The 25,350-nt window shown below is 32.3% G+C and overlaps 5 protein-coding genes across 8 annotated transcripts; 2 read left to right on the top strand and 3 right to left on the bottom strand.

Annotated features, from left to right (window-relative positions):
* Nucleotides 1-1,001: 1,001 nt before the first annotated feature.
* Nucleotides 1,002-2,632, bottom strand: LOC143427846 (rhythmically expressed gene 2 protein). Of its 2 annotated transcripts, none has more exons than XM_076902321.1 (3): nucleotides 2,464-2,632; nucleotides 2,098-2,395; nucleotides 1,002-1,734 (listed from the first exon to the last, which is right to left on the bottom strand). In XM_076902321.1, the coding sequence occupies exons 2-3, from the start codon at nucleotides 2,380-2,382 to the stop codon at nucleotides 1,261-1,263; spliced, it is 759 nt and encodes a 252-aa protein (XP_076758436.1). In that variant the 5' UTR covers nucleotides 2,383-2,395; nucleotides 2,464-2,632; the 3' UTR covers nucleotides 1,002-1,260. The 2 variants fall into 2 exon arrangements, with proteins under 2 accessions (XP_076758436.1, XP_076758437.1); XM_076902322.1 differs by having other exon boundaries at nucleotides 2,488-2,632.
* A 6,611-nt stretch (nucleotides 2,633-9,243) lies between these two features.
* Nucleotides 9,244-16,886, bottom strand: LOC143427874 (uncharacterized). 2 transcript variants are annotated; one of them, XM_076902363.1, is made up of 8 exons: nucleotides 16,818-16,886; nucleotides 16,577-16,723; nucleotides 12,555-12,738; nucleotides 12,165-12,263; nucleotides 11,920-12,073; nucleotides 11,651-11,828; nucleotides 11,407-11,572; nucleotides 9,244-11,286 (listed from the first exon to the last, which is right to left on the bottom strand). In XM_076902363.1, the coding sequence occupies exons 4-8, from the start codon at nucleotides 12,236-12,238 to the stop codon at nucleotides 10,665-10,667; spliced, it is 1,194 nt and encodes a 397-aa protein (XP_076758478.1). In that variant the 5' UTR covers nucleotides 12,239-12,263; nucleotides 12,555-12,738; nucleotides 16,577-16,723; nucleotides 16,818-16,886; the 3' UTR covers nucleotides 9,244-10,664. The 2 variants fall into 2 exon arrangements, with proteins under 2 accessions (XP_076758478.1, XP_076758477.1); XM_076902362.1 differs by lacking the exon at nucleotides 12,555-12,738.
* LOC143428204 (uncharacterized) lies at nucleotides 15,342-16,583 on the top strand. Its single transcript, XM_076902924.1, is given in 6 exon segments — nucleotides 15,342-15,353; nucleotides 15,438-15,499; nucleotides 15,576-15,594; nucleotides 15,656-15,765; nucleotides 15,767-15,839; nucleotides 15,842-16,583. Coding segments are annotated over 6 exon segments (507 nt in total). The 3' UTR covers nucleotides 16,073-16,583.
* Nucleotides 16,887-17,700: 814 nt separating the features above from the next.
* Rab21 (RAS oncogene family member Rab21) lies at nucleotides 17,701-19,147 on the top strand. Its single transcript, XM_076903133.1, has 4 exons — nucleotides 17,701-18,137; nucleotides 18,286-18,453; nucleotides 18,520-18,638; nucleotides 18,709-19,147. The coding sequence occupies exons 1-4, from the start codon at nucleotides 17,997-17,999 to the stop codon at nucleotides 18,947-18,949; spliced, it is 669 nt and encodes a 222-aa protein (XP_076759248.1). The 5' UTR covers nucleotides 17,701-17,996; the 3' UTR covers nucleotides 18,950-19,147.
* On the bottom strand, nucleotides 19,130-25,071 carry Rhogap68f (Rho GTPase activating protein at 68F). Of its 2 annotated transcripts, XM_076903126.1 has the most exons (11): nucleotides 24,738-25,071; nucleotides 23,982-24,089; nucleotides 23,667-23,810; nucleotides 23,204-23,384; nucleotides 22,887-23,105; nucleotides 22,698-22,796; nucleotides 22,428-22,615; nucleotides 22,143-22,343; nucleotides 21,956-22,062; nucleotides 21,742-21,869; nucleotides 19,130-21,219 (listed from the first exon to the last, which is right to left on the bottom strand). In XM_076903126.1, exons 1-11 carry the CDS (start codon nucleotides 24,784-24,786, stop codon nucleotides 21,189-21,191), a joined length of 1,455 nt encoding a protein of 484 aa, XP_076759241.1. In that variant the 5' UTR covers nucleotides 24,787-25,071; the 3' UTR covers nucleotides 19,130-21,188. The 2 variants fall into 2 exon arrangements, with proteins under 2 accessions (XP_076759241.1, XP_076759240.1); XM_076903125.1 differs by having other exon boundaries at nucleotides 20,770-21,869; nucleotides 24,738-25,070.
* Between the last annotated feature and the right edge of the window lie 279 nt (nucleotides 25,072-25,350).

Below are 25,350 nucleotides of genomic sequence, written 5' to 3'. Positions count from 1 at the left end.
GATTTGTATCTCCCGCATTAGAGGTAAGAGAGAGAGGGATATATAAAAAGCTACAAGAAAGAGTGAGACAGGTGTTACTTACTGTACTGAAGAACCCGTGGCGCCATCTCTGTGAAAAGTGCTCAAACTGGTCGCTCAGCATTATCGACAACGAAGTAGACTTCAAAAACTACTAGCGCCATCTCTGAGGAAAGTAGAGAAACTAATTACCGACCTAGTTTCAGCGCCCTTCCAAGAGATGGCGCTAGTGCTGTAGTAGTTCACTTCGCTGTCGATAATGCTGAGCGACCAGTTTGAGCACTTTTCACAGAGATGGCGCCAGGGGTTCTTGAGTATGTAGGTAACATCTGTCTCACTCTTTCTTATAGATTTCTTATATATCTTTCTCTCTCTTACCTCTAATGCGGGAGATACAAATCATCTGACTCTTTCTATTAAATGAAAATTAAGAAATTTCTTTATTTAATCAGCAGTACTCTAAAATTCTGCAATTAAGGTGAGAGAGAGAGCAGCAGAGAAAAATAGGGACTATTATAATAGCAAATTTATCGCTCTTTTCGATATTCTTCGTCATTTTCTTGTAGGACTTACGGTTTGGAAGACGCAATCAATAGTAGGAGTGAAACTTTTTTATTGCTTTTGAGGTGTAGTATCAGTTGTAAGAATTTGTGTGAAGGATTGAATGTGTAGGTTGAAAGAAATAATTAACAAGTTACAAAAAATTTAAATTGAATTAAAATTTATTTTTTAATACAGCATTTAATTCTATGTTATTTATAAAATAATATCGAGTATTAAATACTAATTATGTTATTTGCATCAAGTAATATCAAGAAGTATTATTCATATATAAGTATCTTTATTTATGTATGCTGTCAAAATATATATATGTATCTTTTATAAAGTAAAATTAATCACTAGTTATTACGTACATGATTAAGTAGTTTGAATTTTGCTTGAATTATATCTGAGTAAAGTTACTACTATGAATGTGCATACATGTTCAGCAAGTACAAATATTATCCACAAATGATTTGTTATTAACTTATAAGCTTTATGGTAATGTCATAATACTATATATCCATGAGTTACATTTTGCAACTTAGCAGTGAACGGTGTCGTACTTTAAATTTTACAATGCATTCAACTATTAAGAATAAAACATAAAAAAATTTTCTCGTTGGTTTTTAAAATTTAGTGTATAACACTTTTGTCGTTTAAAATACTATATTTGAAATATTTTTTACCAAATTGCACACATTACATATCCCTATCCAGAAGGGCAGAAAGGTGTATCCTCAAATCCTCAAGATTTCTAACTACGTCTTCAATAGGGATTTTCTTCTCGATCGCAGTATCGTTATCATGTTGAATGAGGATAGCATTCCAGTTGGCTTTCTTCGCACCGATGTAGTCGTTACTGATAGAATCGCCGATGTGTATCGCTTCCTGAGGAGCCACATCGATATTATGTCGTTCTCGTGTTAATCTGAGCGCTTCGTCGAAGATCGAAGTATCCGGTTTCTCTGCGCCGAAATCATACGATGTTAAAACGAAGGAGAAATAAAAACGTATCTTCGTGTCTTCGAGTATCGCTTCTAGCCTCTCGTCGAAATTTGATATCACTCCCAAGATCAGGCCCTGTTTTTTAAGATACTCCAGTAATTCAATCGCGCCTGGATACTTGTGCCAGCACATACTCGTGCCGTAGCACTGTATCAAGTTGTTAGCAACCTATGAGTCACAATGATAAAAAAGGGTCATCGATAATAAGTATAAATTCGATTAAACGAACTGACTCAATCTTTCACATTTTTTTTGCAAATAACAAACATTTTTCTTTTTACGATAATACTTCCTGCACTTTATATCGTTGTACCAGAAATAAAACGGATAACAGTAAATATGGTTGTTACAAGTTTCATACAATCACGTTAATATTATAATAGTAATACGTTCAATAATCTACCGCTATGTTCAAACGATTGTTATTTGTTAAACAAAAACCAAATGTAAAAACTTCAAACGGACCGATCGTGCATCCGTTTTATAATAAAATGTAATGTTTTTGACGTTGTGATGGTTCTTAGTTATCACCTTATCCAGAGTGGCATCCGAAACAAAAGTATGCTGATCCTTAAAAACATTATGAACTATTTTTCTCCACCAGTTTTCCCATCCAATGCCTGTATGTTTGCCGTACACGGGATGTTCTAGACTAAGTTTACGGAAGCTGCTTCGAAAACTTCGCGCCAATTTGCGTGGATCAACTGATAGACCGTAGTGGGAGCCAATTTCAGCATAATGCTCCTCCAACTTCGTCATCAGTAACGTGCCAGTGACATCGAACGTAATTAATCGGGGTCGGACAAGCTTTATCATTATTCAATTTTATCTATAAAGAGATACAACAGATGTTTAGAACATTGATCCTGGTGTACAGCGTACGAATAAATTACACACGTTTGGTGTCGCGAACAATACTACCAATCAACACACTTGCGTGAAGTCCTTTTTGTATCGCAGTTCTTCAGCGCCACCCAGAAGATAATGAGACTTCAAATTTCGACAAGTGAATATATTGCTTTAATACTACTGCAAACAATTTCATTCTTTACGTGCGTTTAGTGTTTGTATTCTCGACATGCATATGTGTAAGATATATCGCGTTACTTATGTTTTCTTGCAATCAAAATTCAAAATGTAAAAAAATTGTATCCCATATAATCGTTTGTTTCTAATATTATAAGATATAAGGGAATTGTCATTTACGATATTTAAATAAATAAATTGCTTGTAATTTTATGCAGCAGAAATTATTTAAAAGACGGGAACATGAGGAACTCACATATAGGTAGACAGTTGTATTGATCTGGTCATCCATGTAGCATCAAGCAACGGGCCAATAAGAAATGTCACTAGATTAAATCACTTTTAAATTAGGCAATCGTTGGTTTGTATTCGTTCAGTATTATATGAAACATCAGGATTATTGTGTGCACAGTTACTGTACAAAACACAGTAATAATTTAAATAAAATAAACTGTACACGAAATCTTAACGATTTTAACATGGCGTATGAATATCGTAAGTTCAGACCAGACAGCTGAATGAACGAGGAAAATGTAACAAAATAGAGGAACACTTCTTCTTGTCAAGCCAACCTCCGATATGAGACTGTGTTAGTGTTACGCCACGCCCGAATCGTTGGAACACGCACATTAAGTGTATCAATTAACGAAAACATGCATTAATAAAACCAACCAATTTTAAATAGTATTTATGACATTCATCTATATAAACAACTATTTAGAGCATTTTATATTCGCCTTTAGATATATACGTTCGGCTATATTATTGCACAATTACAATGTTTCAGGCTAAATATAATTTCTTGAGAATACAAAAATATCGGTTAACAATTCGCAAAGTAACATTGTACGGAAATGAAGAGAAAGATATCTGATCTAAAAAATAGTTCCTGGATTTAGTATATCAAACTCTCGTGATGATAACAAAGTTTCACAAGGCTTATCAATTATCTAAACTGAACCTGCACATCTTGTACGATATGATAATGCAAGAAAAATTGTATACATTTTATATACAATATTTTAATCAATATTTAACAATTAGTATAAGTACAGAATAATTCCCGCGATAGATACAAATGTTCGTTCAATATGCATGTACTTACACGAGTATTATTTCGTAAGAGATGCGTGTGTGTATATATATATATATATCAGATCATAGATATAATGTAAAAAACTTCAATTATTGCTATATACAGTTATGCCTATTTATATAGATGTGTAAATATATATGTATATAAATTACAAAACATTGCTATTCAAAGTATTCCTAAGAATAATAGTAATAATGTTTTTTTTACATGTTGTTCTATTGATACGTACGGAAAAAATGCAAGATTTTACTGCATTTTCTTCCAGTTATTCCGTATGAAGAAAAGTTTGGCCATTCTCAATTAACGTTACGCTAAAAAAAATCTAGTTATTGCACGCGTATAGTCTGTGATCGTTTTATTATAAGATCGCATGTTTGGCTTTGATTCCACAGTTTGAAGACTTACTTGTAATCGTTTTAGTTATGAGCATATTATGAAGATAACTCATAGTATTGCTATCTGATTCGTGTAAATGGCATAATATATAACATTAACTTAAAAAGGATAGTGGATCTTAAAATTTAATTCGGTACAGCAGGGTTTCTCAAACCTCCTAATACAGACATCTAACGTTATTATTAGTCTTAATTATTTATTCGATTTTATTTTTTATCTTTATTTTGTGTTCAGATTATAAATATTTGTGTCGTGTGCTTTTCTTGTTTTATTAAGTAAGACATGAATATACAAAGAATTTCTACAAAAAGCTATTTATGGATTTATATATAATATTTTGACTAAGCATTTTGCACTTTCATTCGATATTTACTTCTTTCATTTCATAGAGCCCATTGATCTTAAGGAAATATATTCTTCACCACAGCGTTTTAATTGCACTTTTACAATTTTCGTTTCTTTTTTTAATATGTACGAGACAAGGCTCGAAATCTCGCCATAACTTTTTTAGTCAAACGTCTTTTAACTCTTATAAACTTATCTCTAATATAAAAACGTTTCACGAAGGGTTATAAAGCTGCTCAAGATCATCTAATTAAAAAACCGACCAAATGCAAAATGCTTCGATATCTTAAACGATTTTATATCTTTTATGAGTTTTTAATTTACATATAACGAATTCTATATTCGCTCGACTCATTTTGAGAATCCCCGCGATAGCGAATTCTCAGTTACATCATTTGAACAGCTCGCTGAAACTTTCTTTTATGGGACAGTTTAAATACGTCGTACTGACTAATCATCACAGCAGAACAGCAAAGACGTAATTATTAATAATATAATAATAATAATAATAATAATATTAATAATAATAATAATAATAATAATAATAATAATAATAATAATAATAATAATAATAGATTCTTCTCTCGTAAATCTGTATAAAGAAAAAACAAAAGTAAGAGACACACCTCTTAAGATATTGTGTACCCTTTTAAGTATGTCCTATGTATATATAATATATATATGTACGATTTACATTATTTATTTTTCTATCAAAATTTGGTATCTCACAGACTTTTCTATACGTTTATGTATATATATAATATATATAATAGATGTACATATATAATTTTTGTTTTTCCTTTTCCTATGATACAAATTCGATTTTGTTTTGCTCTTTTTAGAAATTTCATCGGCGATACACACATACTGCCTCGAAGAATGAAAAAAAAAGAATTAAAAAAAAAGCACGTATAAAGACAACCTATATTCAATTACAAATTTCTCTACAAAAAGATAAAACATCAATCGAGGTAAAATATAAAGGAAACGTGTGCTGGATCACGTTAAAAGTTACCACAACAATTTGATGGTACACAATCGTTATCAATTTACAATTCGCGTGACTGATGAATTCCTTAAAAGTAAAATCGTTTTATTACAAAGTAGTACATATCGAAAGGTGGCATATTTTGTATGTTCGTTATATATCTTTTTTTCGATCGCGATAATCGACCGTTCGTTTAGTTGTGTCTCATTCCTAAACAAGAAACGAGCCGCGGGATGATCGATCGAAGGTTTAATACTTCCGTGACCGTTTTACAATGATTGGGAGTGTTAAAGTCTAGAATTAACATATGTATGTATGTACAAATGTTCCGTACGTTATGTATATAATCATTGCGATAACGAGATATATTTGTTGCGGCAGTCATCGTTTCTCCTTATTATTATCATTAGAATTTCATTAATAATATATGCACGAATGGTACAATATATCCTCGCCTATCTTTCTAATAGTTATATGTAAATAAAAATTATTTGCTAAATACATCGATCAGTCTCACAATCGTTATATCTTTAATAAATTGATGTAAAAGTTTCCTTTCCTCTTTGCCTTTGTTGCAATACGATCACGATGGATAAATTATTATAACCACCACCACCGCACAATTAAGACATTCCTGCGAGATCGAACCTTCTTGTAAAATACATTATATTTATGTACGCTTTGTCCATGCTATAATCATGCTCTGAAATTTTCGTTCCTTTCTAATCTGTCTCTTTCTCTCTCGACATTCGTGAATTCTAAAAGAAAAAGTCTAATACGATATGCAAATATCCGTACAGTTGGAACTTATTTCGTTAAAGAAAAAAAAAAACGAAAATAAAAGAATATTGAAAAATGGAAGGAACATAATGTTAGACAGGGACAAACACCGGCATGTAATGTAAAATACGAACAAATGCACTCAGAATTGCGAAACTGAGGGTCGCACCAATATTTTTCTGCGTATGCATGTTAATAAATGCAATTGTATAAATTACCACGTCTCGATAGTTTACTTAAAATTACTCCATGATTGCTCCACGTAACGAATTACTGTGAAGGGGAAAAAGCAGAACGATCACCTTTTACTCGTCAGACAGATTTTTCGGCGCATGTGAATCGCAAGACTTGAGATGTTTTCTTGCAAAGTCTCTAAGATTTCACTTTTCTTTGTTTTTTTGTTTTTTTTTTCGAAGTTTTTGTTATATAAAAAAAGTTATAGAAGTCGTAAAAACGTAGAAAAGAAACTTGCACAGGAGAGTCCTTTAGGAAGAATCGTTCGTACGTTTTTCATCGCAAAATATTTTAATATCGGAATCTGCCAGGTCACTGTAGTAAAATACTTGCACCATTTTTTTGTTTTATTTTGCATCCCTCTCGCGCGCACTCTTTCTCTCTCTCTCTCTCTCTCTCCCTTTCTCTTAGCAATTTTTGTTTCTTGCGACACTTTGTGTAGTACGGTTACTTAGAGAGAAATGCAATTCGATCACTAACGATTCGCCAAATTCACGCAGTTCTTTTTACCAAGATCAAATATTTTATCGAATGTCAGATTATAATATCTATTATTTTTTTTTTCTTATATTTCGAATACTCTTACAACGTTAACGTATTCAAACGATGCATTGCGTGCCGTAAATTTTGATACAAATATATCTACACGTGATAAGTAATGTTTGCATAAATATAATGGATGTGTCAATTTTCTTTCACAGTTTGATTTTACGTTATTCATCCTTTTATATGCTTTTCGAAGAAAAGAAGGAAGAAAACTGACACGTTTGTAAATTTCGAGGGATGCACATCAAAGAGATCTTATGTGATGCCTCTTCGTTTCCTTAAAATAATTTTTCAAAACGTTTGTAAGATTTATTGAAGCGATAGAAGAATCAATCTCATGGAAGATGGCAAACTTCCAGTAGTCACTTGCCGAAAACTACATATGAATCTGTATTTACTTATACTTAAGGTGAACGAGAAACAAATATGCAATAAGAAAGTCGCTAAGGGAAGATAACTAAAATTTTTAAGTACGTTACTTTGTTTTATGTGACTTATTCTTTAGACATCTCAGTAGATCTTACAAACCGTATTCGTATAAGAAACGTACTTCTTCAGGATTCACACTAGATCGAAACATATCAAATGTATATCAATTACAATGTTTATCTCTGTATAAAAAAGAAAACATCAATTACAAATTACACGATAGTAATGCATGAAAATCTCAATTTTTCGAATTTCATTTTTTTTGAAGATGTACAAATTACCGAAAGCGGCTGATTTCTCTTAGCTTTAACGTAGTATCCCTCTACTTATGTAAAATAATTTGATACTTTGCAGCTATTTACAATATTCCATATATAATGTTACTTTTAGCTGCACGTACAATATATCATATATGTTTTACTTTTTTATCAATAATCTTAATTTACCATTCACGTTTTCTTTTAAAAACCATATACTATTACTTATATCCTTTACGTATCACGTAATCATGTTATTTCCAATGAGACCACTTTCGTATTTGTTGCAAAATTTCCTTATGGTAAGTTTATCTCAATGTTCTCCTAGTGCCTAATTAATCTGTGGGCACTGTTCATAATTTTCTGTTCTCTTAAGATGTAACTAACTCAGTAATAGATTATAATATGTCTATATATATAAACAATATATATATATATATATATATATATATATATATATATATATATAATGTATATGTATAAGCTAAGTGAAAATAAATAATACAGTGAATATTTGCCAGTAGATTGACCTGGAATCAAATGTTCCATTTCACGTCCCTCTTCTCTGGCAGTGCTACAGAAACTTTATCCATAAAAAGCAAAGATTAATTTGTATAAAAATATATATAAATTTATGTAGAAAAGGAATAGCATATGTTGCAAGTAAATGAACTTACAAAATAAATAAATTAAACAAGTATTTCTTATTTTCATTTTCTCGAGAGAGAGGAAGGATCATAGAAAGTGTTTTATAAAGGTCATTTAAAAAATTATATGAACTATGTATTGAACGAGTATATAATAGATATCTTAATCGTAATTTGAGCCTTCAAAGTTGTAAAATTTATTCTCGCCGTTTTCTTTTTTTCCTTTTTTTTAAATCAATCCTACACAATAGTGCTAAATATATATAACATTTATATGGCTTACTGGTCTATGATCCAACCTTTATTCTTCACATATATTAATTATTATATAAATCATAACGTGTGAGTTACAACAAAAACATAGTTATTGATATTCACAGTAAAGAGATCATAAAAGTCTCCTAGTTCAAAGAAATGTACAATTGAAATTTGTAAAAGGACAAGGTGTTAAACGTTGTCCTTATACAAATTATAGTTTCGATGTTTGATTTTATATGAAAAACTGTTATCGTTTCCTTGTTATGTAACGATTGTCAATGAGCTTAAGCCAGATGGGCAGCAAAACGCGGCATTCTAAACTATAAAAATTGCTACTATCCCAGAAGTAGATTAAATATTAAAATTTTAGTTGAATATAAAGATCATTGTATCATGCGGGATGTTGTAATGTAAATTACCATGTATTGCACATTCGTAATCTTAATTTCGATCACAGGAGTTATATAAATATCATGTTTGAATAAAAGATTAGTATTTTTCATCAAATTGTCTGTTTTTGATATAAAGTACACGCGTACTTTCACACATCTTTGGCATTTTGATTAAAATTACTTTAACTGCAAATGCAATGCTTTTAATTTCTCCTTTCTACGATAGTGAGCTCGTATATATCACTTTGAATGCATATTATAAAATACGGTAATTTGAAAAAAAAATTGTGATCACTCCTGGGTTAGAAATATATGTCAATTTGGATAATTTTTGTGCGTATAAGATCATGTGTACTGAACAGAGAAAAAGTGATAAAATCAGCATAAAAGAAAATATAATCCAATGATCACAGCAATCTGTTTCGAACAGGTACTTTTGTGTGCTTTTGTTCGATTATGTGCCCATCTTTGAAAACTAGGAACTAACAGTTTTTACTTATTTAACATTACACTTATTTTGTATATCGATACTCTGGTGTTAATCAATTGTTTTTACATTAATGCTGCAGTCACCCTGAAATATTATAACAAAGTTTTTTCTCTGCTGGTCCAGTTTGCCAATCTGATTGCCATATTCTCATTTAATTTCTCTTTCTAATAATACTGCCTAAATATATCATCATATATTGATATGATGCTATTCAACAGGCTTTGTTTTATTTTATTTCTAAAGTTATTCTTCGTATTATTGCTATTAATGGGCCAGGATTTACAGTACCTGAACACATTCGCTACTTAAGTTGAATTACTTAATTTTAACGTCATGGACCTTTGCATGGATCATATCAAATGCATCTGGTACAACGTAGCTATCATGACCCTAAGCGATTCTTCTTTTTTAAAACTTTTTGGACCCAAATGTTTGAAATGTGATTGGCATCTTGGAGCAATTCTATACAAATATTCACAACATACATAATTGCAGTGATAGCGATAACCCAGAGAACGGAAAGCCATGGATAAGAAAACATTTATACCATAGAGTACAATAACTAATGCTTATGATGAAGACACTATAAACTGCCACTTGGTGAACAATAATCTTATATCTCGTTACATTACAATGTCATCACAGTATTTTGATGTACGTAGCTAATTATTACACTTAAAAAATAATTGAGAACTTCCCACACGTTAGGACCACCTGTGGAGAGTTAACAATTACGAAATAATGGCAGTTTATGAGCATTTTTATATATGCTACAAACGGTATTCAGTAGAAAAATTGTGCTCTTTCTCAACTATCATTTCTAAAAATCACCTAACTGACGTGAGACCATACTTGAAGATACTCACATCCGTAAAGACAATATCATATATATAATTATATATTTATATATATTTGTCAACAACCAACGATCAAGGATAAAAATCCGATGTAATCTTTCCCAAGAGCACTATCTATCTACCGTACGATATAACAGTTATTCTAATTACAGAATCCATTTTTTCACCATTTATAACATTATAAACTCTCTCCCTCCCTGTGCTCGATATGATAAAACTTAAACAATCTTATCCAAAGCCTTTGTTGTCTGGGACGGTAATGGTAGCGTACATAACACACAATTTTGCATCGTAGCATACATCTCTAATTATTATAAGAAAAAAAATAATAAATTAAAATTCTACAAGAGACTGACATTAATTAGAGACTGATTGCCTAGAGGAGGCTGCGTGCATGGCAAAATCGACAAGCGGATTACTCGGGACGGTAACGATGGAGTGTGAAGTACTACTGCTTAAAGTAACATTAGCAGAGGAAACTAAGGACAATGGCTTACAAGATAATTGATCGATCTGTTTTATAGGTACCAACTTGATTGGCACGTCTGTTTTTAACCTGACAGCTTCCGATACCGGTATAGCTTTTAATTGAACACTTTTCAATGGTTGGATTTTAACTGCTGGTTTTACAGTAGCACTTGTATTTTGAATAATTTTGGTAATCTTACTCTCACCAACTCCTTGGTTGGAAGATTCATCGTAACCAGAATCTGATGACGAGTCACTAAACGTCTTGCTTGCTTGCTTAGAGACTGTTGCCTCTGTACCAGACTCTACACTGTGGGCAGGACTAGCAGACGCAGAACTGTGAACAGGACTGGCTGATGCAGAACTGTGCGCAGGACTGCAACTTAATGCGTTCGTTTGTTGTTGCCGTTGCTGTCTAGCTATGCAACCGATACAAGGTTTTATTAACGATGGATCCACTATTACTTCTCCATATGGACCCTTGAATATTGTTCCACAACAAATTATCTCCCTAAAATAATATGTACCTTTTAATAAAGGAATGAAAAAATGTTTCCGACTTAACGCATACTTCCACTCTGCTATAGAATTTGTAATTATTTATTTTATAGAAACTAATAACTAAAATAACCTTTTGAAGTATGTTAAATCAATGAAACCATTAACAGTTAAGTCATCCTTCGATTCTTGATCGTCCTGCATATCTAACTGTTTTTCAGTTACTGGAATATCATCACTGCCTATAGGACTACCAGCTCGACTTGAACCCTTACTACCATCTCCATTCAAATACTCTTCTGAATGAAAAAGGAAAGAGTGTTATTGTGAAATTATTTTTCTAATAATTTAAGCTTTTTGCACTTGAAAGTACAAACCTGTTAAATCATCGCTCATTGCTGGGCTTTGTTCTCGATCTCTATCTGTTTTTACGTACATGTGTTTCTTTTTCATAATCTTTTCAAATTTCTCTGGTATATCTTTTATCTTCTTTTTATTTTTTGATTTAAATTTTGTTAATGATTTGATACCAGGTCCTGCACGTGCATCTACGACCTGTAAAATATAAAAGAAAAATTCATATGTTAGTAATTGTATTGTTAATCATTCCGTGCAAGTAAACAACATTAAATTTATTAAAACCCACGTGTCTCCAATTGCGATTACTTCCTGCAGGTAATTTTTTCCACCTCTTAACTAAAAGTACACATGCGTTACAAATTTCTCCTGTTCTTCTTTCCTCGAGTTGGAAGCATTCCATAAAATCATCCTCATATTTTTTACTGTCTGTAAACCTTGAGCTACAAACGTAAAAGAACAAATCATACTCAATTACTAAAACATTATATTATGAAATTCCATCCATTAACATTACTAAGTTTGTTTGTTTACCTGCTCGATTTGGCTTTGCAAATGCAGCATCCAGTACTAGATCGATACACCTTTGGCTTATGAAAACTAAACATTTTGCACGTTATATTCAGACAGCTTCTGTAAAAATAGAGACGTTAAAAATAGTTAGTTTTGAAATCAATGAAAGAAGATTAGATTAAAACTCTTATACCGTCTTACATAAAAAAGATATGTATCGCGTGACAACAAATTCACAACAACCAATAAAACTTTATCCCAACTATATTCATTCCAATATTTCTTTTCACGCTTTATTACCGATTTACGTTTACAGTCGCGAGCAATGACCTACAAAGAATAATTGCATATAGGTATAAAAATAAAATAATCGCCGACCGTATGTTTAACGCGTCCTGAGAATAAGAGTACCTTCACTGAAAACAGCATGTTTCGTTGGTCGTGACAGTAGTCCAATATTAACTACGTTTTGCCTGTACGGTATATTAAAAACATGCGAAAAGTTCAACCGCGATAATTTGTCATAACAAAAAAACCACTGATCACCATCATCTTTATTGTACTTGTTTACATTGATCCGTTGTCAATTCTGTAACTAGCACCGCGATTTTGGCTTGACAATGTGTACGTGCAAGACGCTACGCGTTGTGACGCACGCATGCTACTAGGGGGCGTTCATAATCTCAGAGAGAACAGAGAGAGAGAGAGAGAGAGAGAGAGAGAGAGAGAGAGAGAGAAAAAGTAAGAGAGATCCCTCACTTTATATCACAAGATAAAACTGTAAAGGAAAACAACGTGCTAAAGCAAATTGACACTTTATAAACAGTTCTTTCTACATAAAATCATGAAAATCACTTGTTACTCGTTATGTTAAAGTTACACACTCACGTTATAGTTGTATAACTTATCAGTACACAAGTGTACAATTTCTAGAAAGTTACAGTGTTTATTATCATATTAACATTCACTATTGTTAGACAAAGTAGAAAATTATTAAAACTTGAAGATTTGTTATTGTACTTTATAATGAAATTATATTTGAATTGTTTGTTTTTATATTCATTGTATTTGTATGTGTACCAGCGAAATGTCTAACTATATATGTATAAAATATGATCTTACTTAAGCGTAACATATATAGATTATTATGGAGTTTATAACTTGTGGAAATGTGTTGCAAATATGTACAATAAAATTTGTCACGTCCAAATGTATAGGTTTTATTTGAGTCAGCTGATATAAATTCTTAATATCAGTTTGAGAAGAAGAAAGAATAGAAAACTCTGGTGTTCCGGCAAAATACGATTCTAAAAATAGGAACTATGAAACGACAACAAAGTGCAACGTACGAGTAATACGAAGTAGCACAAAATGACTTAAAATATCGTCTTTTATTTTGTTATGCGACACGTATAAAGAAACGGCACCCAACAGAAGTTTCTATCTACAAGGGTGTGTTTCACTTTAACAAAGTTTGTCGTATGTTTCCAAGTGTATAATGTGCGTACCGGCTCACATTCGACATGCATCGTAGTAAGTGCAACGCGTGGAGGCAAACCAGTTTTCCTTCGATATGCCGAATTTGCTCTGTGCACTACCCATTTGTCCTTGTCTTCATCAAGGATCATTTTACTTAGAAGCGTAACAGAATTTTCAATGATCGAAATTGTTGTAAGGTTGCTAGTATATACATATATCCTTCTCCCCTCCTCCCTTTAGGTCATATTATCATATTCCATGTAAGCAAATTTTACCTCCTCCCCCTATACTTATTAAATTTTATAGATCTGTATCACGCAAGGATTCAGTAAGATACGTGGATAAACAGTCTCTCATAAAAAATCAGATCTTAACACAATGTTCTCAGCTACATAATATAATTAAAGACATCTGTGTTCGCTGGTTGTGGACACAAGGAACTTGACAGTACAGCAACAACGGATTATCCGTAGTGTGAAATACTAATGTCTTTCTTGATTTTAATGCACGACATATTCTTTTTTTTACTCGGTCTAAGAGTGGCGCCATCGGTAGTTGAAACCTCAAAGCAAAAATGTTGCAACGTACTGTACGCAAAAAAATGTAAATGTGCTTTCGCCTCGTTGCAGTCGATGATTATAGTGGGGGGCGATGTAAGGGACATCAGGCAACAGGAAGAGGGAGAGAGGGGAAAAAGAGGATGGTAGAGCGATGTTGCCACGTGGTTTGTTGTTCGGTTGCTTCTTCATCCTGATACGACTTAGATCTCTGACCCTATTGCAAACATATTAACAATATTCGTATTTTGCATGTTTGTTTACAAGCTGAACTTCAGAATCGACCGGAAAATAATTGATGTTAATTTGTAACAAATTCTGCGACATCTACGACACAATTCTTCAATTTCATTCCATGGTATCCTTTAATGTACACTTTTTTTGTGAAATTTCAAGCATTTAGAATTGTGATTAAAGTAAACATGATAATTATTTTCATAGCATTCAAGTAAGATATGATTTAGTAACAAAATTGGATACTTTGAATACATCCACGCTAGAAAGAAATGTAACAAAACGAAAAAGTGCACAATGTCCAAACAACGTAACCTTGACACGTTAAGTCGCAGTAGTTCAACTTTCGTTCTCACTTTTACAATTATTTTATTGTTTTAAAAATAGAAGAAGATACCACCCTTAACGCAAACAGAAATCACAGGAATTATGTGGATCTCGATAGAAATGTACATACGCACATTGTTAGATTCCTTCCATACTTATATACGTGACTTAAACAACGTGTAAGGTTGCTACCATTAACAAAAGTACCTCAGACTGGAAGACTTCGATTTCGTTGAGACGATGTTTAACGATGTCGCAAGTATCTGATCGAGATGACCTACATTATGATAAAACAGGTTCCGGTATTTTGGTCAGAATAAAAATAACGAGACATACGTCTCTCTACCTTTGCGACAGAATATGAAAATTGTTAAAAACATTACTAATTTCATTACTAAATGAATTTTCAAGCATAAATTTAAATGTCTACAACCGTAACGTCGATTGATATTAATTTCTTCTTTAACGGTAATTAACATAAAATATACTTCTTCACGTGTAATGTACACACTTTTTTTTATTTTATTAATTAGACGTTTCTAAAAGAAAATGTTAGTGTTACTTTAAAGTAACCCTTTCTTCTATTTAACGTTATTACTACATGTTCCTACGTGTTAATTTCTTGAATTAACATACTTTGAACAATAATTATATAAATGAAATAAATAAATAAATATATACACGTGTACGTATGTAGACTATTAAAAGTTTTCAGAAACGGAGAAAATGCTTGACGTGCACTGGCATAAAAGTGCACGAGTTTGAAGACCGCGATCCTGTCTAAAAATATCTAGGTTCTTTTTATTTGGAGTTATAAAAACCTATCAATTTTCAGGGCACATATAACATTAAACGTAGCCGCGGGGCCGCCCTTTTCAAGCACGTTGGGCCCCTACCGAAGATCACTTGTGACAGGTCGTGTGCCATTTTCACGAAGACAAAAAAAGAAATCGAGAGACAAACGTGGTGCACGGAACGAAGGACGTGCGCGAGCAAGAGACCGACATGGCGCGTGGCACGGTACAGAGCCGCCATCGTCGATTCCTTCCCTTCCCACCATTCTAACCAACCCCATCCCGAACAACACACGGTACATGCCCACTCGAAATATCAGATAAATATGATATTGCCTCCGATGAATTTCTCGGGGATTATTTCAGCGATTCCTCCGAGGCGGCCTATACGAGGACACCAACTGACATATATCTTGAACGAACAACAATCCGAAAAGTCAACGATACGATACCCGCCACAAGCGGGCACGCCATGACAGATGATACGGCACGCACAAACAAACAAGTCTACTTGCCAAGTGGAACACCGCGCAGGTAAACGCGGGAATCGCCGTCGATCTGAAAGATGAATGACACGTAACCGTCAGTGAGTTCCTCTCGCGATCTAGGAATACCTTTTCTGTACGTTATTTGTTGTCCTGTCAGTGCGATGTCGAATGCCGACAATGAAAAATCCACGAAAGTAACACGGTGCCCACGATCTGGTGAAAGTTTCTCGTTGCACTTGACATAAACTGTTCAAATCTCAACGGTTACAGTAACGTGTAGCGAGAACGGATTAAGAGAACAGCCGATGAAACGACCGGAATAAAAAATAAATGTCAAATGTATCGGTGATGATACAGCAGCCTGGCAGATCAGGGCCCGGAGTCGAAGACGCTGACATCTCCGAACATATTTATCGGTAACACGTGAGTAATTTCGCGTGACAATCCACAAAGCTGCTGACAATGTATCGCGTCGTCAATACATCGTATTTTTATGACATGTGTTCGCGAAATTCATATTAAGATATCGAGATTAATGACAGCAGAGTACTTACCTTTTCAATACAGGTGACGGCCAGATTTGAGAGCCCTTCTGCGCAGGCTCACGGCGCTGGCTCTGTTGTATACTCTAGTCAAACGAGCGTCCATATTCCTCGAATACGAACTTCTAATTTTTCCCTGTCGTTATTTATCCTTCGTTTCTGTTAAATACATTTTTCACAAATAAATATGTTATGCATTCTTTTCGTTACATTCTAATAGTATGCGAAATTTAAATTACACATTTGTTCTTACCTGTATAAGTATGATTTCCGGTGAAGGATTTGATTTTTGTCGGGCATCAGTTCGATAAAGTACCACCAGAGTTCTGGAACATCAAAAATTTTACTTTTCTAAGATACAAATAGATCTTAATCGACTGTTTTCGCCAAAATTTAACATATAAACGCATATAAAAGCGACAATACCAGCGATATATACAAGAAAATGTCTTTTGTCAGAATAATTGGATTAAAATTGCGGTTGCTTAGTAACAGTGAGTGTAGCGCCATCTTCGCGGATAACAAACATAATGAAAAAGAAATTATGCGTAGATACAAAATTTTTCAATCTACTATATCAAAGATAAATTTTATCAATGTCTAGTATAAGGTTTTTTTTCTTGATAATGTTACGTGTAAACGATTAAATATGAATCATGTAGGCTTCTGCGAAATTACGAAAAATTTACTAACATTGCAATAACATCTTTCAAACTTCGAGACACGAAACGTGAATATTAACAAATATTCACGGTTTGCCATCTATCGGCGATGCGTTTGAAATAAATATAGATGTTTTCATTTTTTTTTTATCTGATAAATAGTTATCGAAATGACACACAATACACAGCAACTGATTCGATTCCTCCATTATCATATAATTAGGAGCACGCGAAAATCCAAATACGTGTTGCCGTGAATACGGTGACAATTCTAAATGTAGAATAGCATGTTCTATCGAAGTAAAATAGAGTCCTCCCTCTTTGCCTTTGTCGCCAAGGAGACCGAGACGCTAATCGTATGTGTCGGTGTAGATCTCGCGCGAAGTTTAGGCCACTGAAATGGAGAAATCAACATGTAATTGGTCGTTCTCAGAACTAGAAAGTAAAAGAATCGACTGTGTTCGGTTCCAGTTGAAGGGAATGTTTTATGTAATTAAATACCGTTCCTATTATATCGATTGAATATGAAATGAGGAAATATGCGACTACAAAATGTACAGAAGAGGGAGACGCGTGTGTTTTACCCCACTGCTACAGAGTGTTAACGTGGAGGGGGCTGAAAGCCGCGTGAGGGGCCCCACCCGTGGATATCGCATCGTTATGATAGTCATTCGTCGGTATATTCTATAAATTATACTACCAACGATTATTCCACGCAATTACAATTGTCATACTCTCTTCTAAGTGTATATATTAGCTATTTACAAATTATGGCCAGTCCGATCAGTAGCACTGGTAATGGTTACAATTTTAAAGTGGTGTTACTCGGCGAAGGATGTGTTGGAAAAACTTCTGTCGCGTTACGATACGTTGAAAACAAATTTAACGATAGACATATCAGTACACTGCAGGTAAGTAATGCTTAACATTTTCATGATCATCGTATTCTAAATTTGTTTCCTGTTTATTATGCTTATATATTGTAATCTAAGTTCACAATGCTCTTATGCTTAATAAGTACGGTGAGCATTAAAACATTCTAAACTTTCACAATTATAGGCTTCCTTTTTAAATAAGAAATTGACCGTACATGGGAAGAAAGTAAACTTGGCAATATGGGATACAGCTGGTCAAGAGAAGTTTCACGCATTGGGACCAATTTATTACAGAATGTCAAACGGTGCCATTATAGTTTACGATGTTACTGATTACGATACGTTTCTAAGGGTAAACATTTAAAGAAAAATATATATATCCTATCTTATATCCTATATATTAACGTTTTATTCACAGGTAATAAATTGGGTTACAGAGCTTAGGAAAATGTTAGGCAGTGGTATCTGTTTAGCAATTGCTGGAAATAAAATAGATCTTGACAAGGATAGACGCGTTTATATCGAAGAAGCTGAAGAGTGAGTCCCTTTTGTCTCTAATAGACTTTACATCGGTTTAGTTTGTGTTGATACATTCTTTTGTTATTAGGTTCGCTAACAAGGCTGGAGCTATGCACTTTCATATTTCTGCCAAATTGAATGAAAATATCGAAGAAATGTTTTTTCAGCTGACGGTACGCATGATAGAACATGCGGATCAAATGGAACAAAAATCGACATTATCAAGGACAATTAATATACGACGTAATTTTGTCGTAGTCGCAGATGAGACTGAAGAAACAGAACCAGCTAAGAGTTCCTGTTGTAGTGGTTCATCGCATACGTCTTAATTTCCGATATTTACTTTATGATTGATCCTGTTTTCGAACAAGTTGTATATATATATATGGATGAACCACATATATCATACATACAAATTTTTAATATTTTATTTTTTAAATACTAAAAATAATATAGATATAAAAAATGTTAAGCCTAAGTAATTTAACTGAATGTAAGATAAATATTAATTATATTTTGGGAGTTAATTTTTATGTATTTCGATATCTCATTACATTGATAGAACCTCAATTGACTCATAAACCAAATATCTTGTTATTCATGTATATCATGTAGCTAGAAGATTTATTACAATTATCAGATGTATGTACTTCTGTCAGATATATATATATATATATATATATATATATATATATATATATATATATATATATATTTAAATACTATTGTGTTTTAATAAAAAGTTAATTAACCTATACATATATTTTATATGCTGTTATTTTCTTGGGAATGCTTTTGTGTCTTGTAATTTGTAATTTAGATTAGTTAGTTATTAGTTACAAAGTAAAAGACTTACTAATTACATGCACGATATTTGCAGGACTAAAGTACAATATTCTACTCTATCACAGGTACATACATGGATTATAAACGTCCACAAATCCATTTATAGTAGTAACACACATTTCATTAAAAATGGTTCATTTTTCTATAAAATAAACTCAGACAGTTATATATAAATTTACAATTGAATTGCCTATTATCTATTTGTAAGTAAGAAATAAATTTAGGACATCGAAATGAATTGGAAAATTATACATTGTATAGTGTACATATTGTGATGTATTATCCTAACGTATTCATAAAATTAATTATATTTTAATAGAGTATTTTCATTTTATCAATAACAAGGAATGTAATTGAACTGTCAGTTTTATGTACAGTTACTCACAGAAGTATTTGAGCACTTAATTCTTAGTAAGTGAAATATTTATGACATTGATTGAAATGTTTAAGATGATACAAGGTATCTTTTTGCAGAGGAGGGCTCAATGTTACGTAAAATAAGAAAATAATTTCATGAGATGTACAGTATTTACATAAAATTTTGTAATATGCATAACAGACATAAATATTGTGCAAAAAGTTGATCATAGAATAGAACATGAACAGTGAGATGTTATTACAGTCAAAGGCAATTTAGTTAAATGTTAATTCAATATATAATGTAAAAATAATACTTGCGTTTAAATTTTATATTGCCCACTGATGATCGTGGACGTACTAAATCTATTATGATTGTTGATGTTACTAAATTATTTTCTACTTTTATGCAAATGTGCAATCAAATACTTTCGTGTGCCACTGTAGGTTTGAATTAGTCTTTTTTTCCGTGACAGCAAACGTTTGCTTCTATTTTATCCCAGAAATCCATAATGGCAGGAATATTTAAGAAAATGTACAAAGATACATATATGATAGTGGAAAAATTAGTATAAGTCTTATCTTTGATGCGACAACAGATAGTATACTAAATATTATATTACATGATACCCTGCTAATGATTTTAATTTAATTGTTAAATTATAGTAATAATGAATAACAATTTCTAATGTTTGTTACTATTTTGAATTAGCAAATAATCATGCGAATTACACTACTTCTTTCTGAATTTGTTATTCATATTTTTTTCTCAGCACATTGAAAGTTACAAATTAAATATCACATAATCATGCGAACCATGTCGATAATTAAATTTATAATAATTACTTAAAAATAAGGATCTGTTTAATGCTAATTTAAATTCAATTTTGTGATGCGTTCATTCAAGCAATGTGCACCTAGATTTGTTGTATTTGTATAAATAGTCGAGAAAAACAATTTCATTTAATGAAACTACAATTGTATACAGTACTATTCATTTTCGTATATATATATACATAATTTTAATACAAAGGATGCCATATACTATTACTGCTTGCTAATTTATTATTTTTTTTTGCTTTGGCTATACTAATCAACTATAACAAGATGTAGTTATTATGACTTCAAATAATTATGACTCAAATGACTCTTGTATAAATTCCTCTTAAATTAATAAAATTATGCGAGCAAGGCATCCTATACACCATCATAATTTGCTCATCTAATTTTACTATGTTATACTATTTTTAAATAATCCTACATTTTATATTTGCATGAGATTTTCACATATCTTTGGTATATCATTAATTTTCATATAACTTTACACTTTAATTTTCATGTAACTTGAATGACGTAGCGTTTAGATTACTTCACTTTAATGTCCTGTATGTTCATTCTGAAATCACATTGTTCCAATTTACGGAAAAAAAAAAAAAAAAAAAAAAAAAGAAAAGTATTGTGCAAGTTTTATAATTAGCACTATTTGTGACATTAGGTATGCAAGTATTTCTATATCTGTATATTTGAATATAAAAATATTTTAATCAACAAAGTACGAATGTTATAATTAAATGTGAATATTATACACGAATTGTTACGTTCGCTCCAAGTTCCAACAAGTTTGATATGACTTCGCAGATTTAAATGAAATTCTTCATTTTTACGTTTCTAACATCGTAAAAATCTCAGAACTTGTCATATTTTTCAATAAAAATCCTATAAAATTCTCTTCAAAGTTGTATTATGTAAATTTATACAATATAAAACTTGGCAGCCAAATTTATAGGATTTCTGTTCTATAACATACATAAAGTGTTAATTTCGTTCCAAGTTTAGGCCTTTTTAGCGTTCTATGTTCTTACATTCCTTTTATATAATAAATATCTTATCCTGATGGACGAATAAAAAGTCTACGAACTGATTAATGGGGCCTATCGCAGAAAGCGATAACATCCCACGTGACGGTGGTGCTCTGACAAGATTTGGACCAAACACGACGGCGAGATTACTCGATGTCATTTTGTTTAAATCACACCTATCCATTACCTGTTATAAATACATAAATTTTATAATAAAATTGCAATTTTTTGTTTAACAACAGCTAATAATTATGAAAATTAATAATAGTTTACCCTTGATAAAAATTGTACAATATATTTTAACAACTGATAGTTGTCTTCTGGAAGTTTTTCAAGTACTAATATTTTAACTCTTCTTGGACGTTCATCTTTTGATAGAGCTAAAATAAGAGTATGAGCGTATTTCGCATTATGTTGCACACGCAACTAATAAATAAAGAAATTAAATTTAAGTATTTACCTTGAAACTGTGTTATTTCATCATATAATTCGTACGTCATAAGTGGCTCATCTAATTCTCGAAGAAATGTTTTTAGAAGAACAGCTGCTATATGAGGATCTCCTTGGAAATCAACAGGTAATCCTTGATTACAACGATTTTGAAGTTCTTTAACTACTGCTACATTGGCTGATCTTCTAAATATTCCTTCTGTTTCTAATGCTGTACAAGTGTATGGTAATATTATTACTGTAAAAATTATTACTTCTAAAACAAATCTTATTATTATGTAAATTATAAACATACCATCGGGTGTGTCTAGAAATTCAATACATTGTCGCACTATTGGTGGTATAGGGTCACCATTGTTATTTTCTTTAATAAATAGGAGGCTCGCTCCAAACTGAGTGGTACCAACTGGTGTTGTTACCGTACTCTGAGGTGGACTTGTGGGTAAATTCTTTTTGTTTTTTAACATTAGCTGTTCATTGTGTCTAAACCAAAAAATCTAGTTAATTAATATTCATATAAGTGATATTAAATTATTCAATAAATTCAAAACAGGAAAATGCTTACTCTATTACTTGAGGAGGTATAATAAGTTGATCAAGATTAACATATTGTGCTAGTTCCTCCAAATAATTGACATACATCATCTTCCGACCAAACTTAGCGCTAAAATTATAAAAATATAATATTAACTTCAATATATATAGTGATTAAAATGAAAATGTTAATTAGTTAAGATCAAAGAATAAACGTTACCTAATGGCTGGTTTAAATAATTGCCATACAAACCGAATAAAATTGGTTGGGTGTACTAGATACAAAGCTTTCAAATTCTTCTTATATTTCCTGTCAAAAGCTTTATAAGCTTGCCACAACCATGATAATGGCGGTTTGTTCTTTGAAGTAAGACCATAGTGAAAATAAACTAAACTATAGTCTTGTTCTACAAATGTGTCTAAAGTATATGTAAGATACCTATCAATATATAAATGCATCGTTACAAAAGTTATTAAATAATCATTAAAAATATTATCTATTTATTATACTAATGTACATATCTATATATTACGAACCTGAGAAGTTTAGCATGATTAAATGCTTCTTTTCCAACAGGAGGTAATTTACATGCAGATACTACTATTATTTTACGACCAGCGCTATCATCACCAACCACTTCTACAATGCCATATCTTGAGATATCAAGATAATCTTCTTCATCAGCAAGTTCACGATCCAATGCAGCGAGATCCTCTGCTACTCGGCATAAAAGGATTATATTCACAGTTTTTGTTATCTATGATAAAAATTTTCTCTTGCTTTCCCTTTGACTCTTTCTCTTTTTTTTATACAAATAAATGCCCAAAATTTAATTTTCATTGCAAATAAAATGGAACAGAGTCATATTTAACCTTTGCTTTTTGTGCACTGTTATGCCATGCAATAATAAAACTGTACAATGTTCTACATAATTCACCTGCTAAGCCCCAAATGCCATGACATTTAGTGGCTACTAACAGAAGATAAAAGGTCACACACCGGATTCGATAACTGGAGCATCTACCAAAGCTTCTTCAAAGTTTTCTTCTATAGTCCCGTCGCTTACTGGACTCTCCAGATAATCTATTCCAGTACCCGCACCGGTGCTAATTAAATCTAATTTTTCTTCTAACAGTTGGACAGCTGTAAAATGAGTACTTACATTATAAAATGTAAAAGTGACAAAAGCGATCCAATTCATTAAAATAAATTTCATAGCCAATAATACAGTGAATTTCGGTTAAGAACAGTTGATTATTTACAAAAATGTGATAGATATGTAAATATGATTGAAAGAAAAATTAAAACATTTACCATTATTCGATGTGGTCTGCAGCTCCGTATCGTCAAACTCCAAGTTGGGCTCATAATCATGATAATCTGACAAACTTGGGTATGGGTCTTCGACGTCATTAGCTACTGCTATTATACAAACAGAAGTATGCGCATTATTTTCAGTGCCAAATATGTTTCAATGAATCACAGAACGCTACACCGGTCATTGCAATTCTTTGTTCGATCAATGGTTTCGCTTTTATGAGCAAACATACAAAAGGTGCTAAGTAAAAATTAAAAGAAAGAATACACGTTTCGCATAAGAAGTATGACAATAAATCGACGACTTATACAGATCTCGCGGTTTCACGTTATACATCATTTTTGCCGATCATATTACACACACGGTGTACAATCTCCAACAAATATATTCGCTGTCTTTTTATCAGTGTTTACAAAGCGCTGTACGATCGTGAGAACTTAAAAGAACGGATTTTCTACTGATATATATGTACATTCGAACGAAACAACAGAACCATGTCAAATTATGATCAAATCTTGAATTTTGTTAATACGCACTATCGTGTCAATACGCGAATTATTCGTCACTTATCGATGTGCTTTTCCGCATAGGAGACTGAGATCCATCGTGAAATGTTTTCTCGCTAGAACGAACAGAAAAATGTCGATGCCAGGTGAACCTTTTACAAATCACGATTTTCGGTGGTATGTACTTGATCTGACGGGTTATTTGACACCTAAGGCGACGTCAACAATCGCGACGGACAAGCTCACCTGTCAAAGTTCGCGTTGGGCTTAGCGTCGGTTGATAGTCTGCTTCCATTTTCTGGCAACTGCGCGATAAAACAGTGCCGTGATTAAATTACGGGGCTTTTTACGTAGCCTGCTTTACAAACGGACAACGTTTTTCTTCTCGAACGACATTATCCCGACGCGGTATGGCAGACCAGCGTATTCACGTCACGCTTTCATTTGTTGTGTCGCTAATTGTAATTCGTAGTCACTCGTCACTCCCTTTCCCCACTGCTCGATTAACGAATATCTTCATACTTATTCTTATTGGCTGATCGTATACAATTCTGATATAAAGGATGCGCGCTAAAAATACGAAAACCACGTGACGCATTTAAATGTTAAATTAAGTATACCACGGATATTTGCAAATAAATCAATCCTCAAATATATATTATCTGGACACGGAACGATTAATTTCTTAATCAGTTTCGACCGTAATATCTATTAGATGTTTAATATAACGATACGTTTGTGCTCTTTCAATGAAAAAAGTTAATACGATATCTTATCGAAGATTTCATAATTCGTTAAACAACGCTCGAGAAGTAATACCTTAAGAAATCTCAAACAACAATTTTCTTCGCGAAAACAA

This window comes from Xylocopa sonorina, chromosome 10 (assembly GCF_050948175.1).
Source record: "Xylocopa sonorina isolate GNS202 chromosome 10, iyXylSono1_principal, whole genome shotgun sequence".
Taxonomy (NCBI): domain Eukaryota; kingdom Metazoa; phylum Arthropoda; class Insecta; order Hymenoptera; family Apidae; genus Xylocopa; species Xylocopa sonorina.
This window is presented reverse-complemented; position numbering and strand designations above follow the sequence as displayed.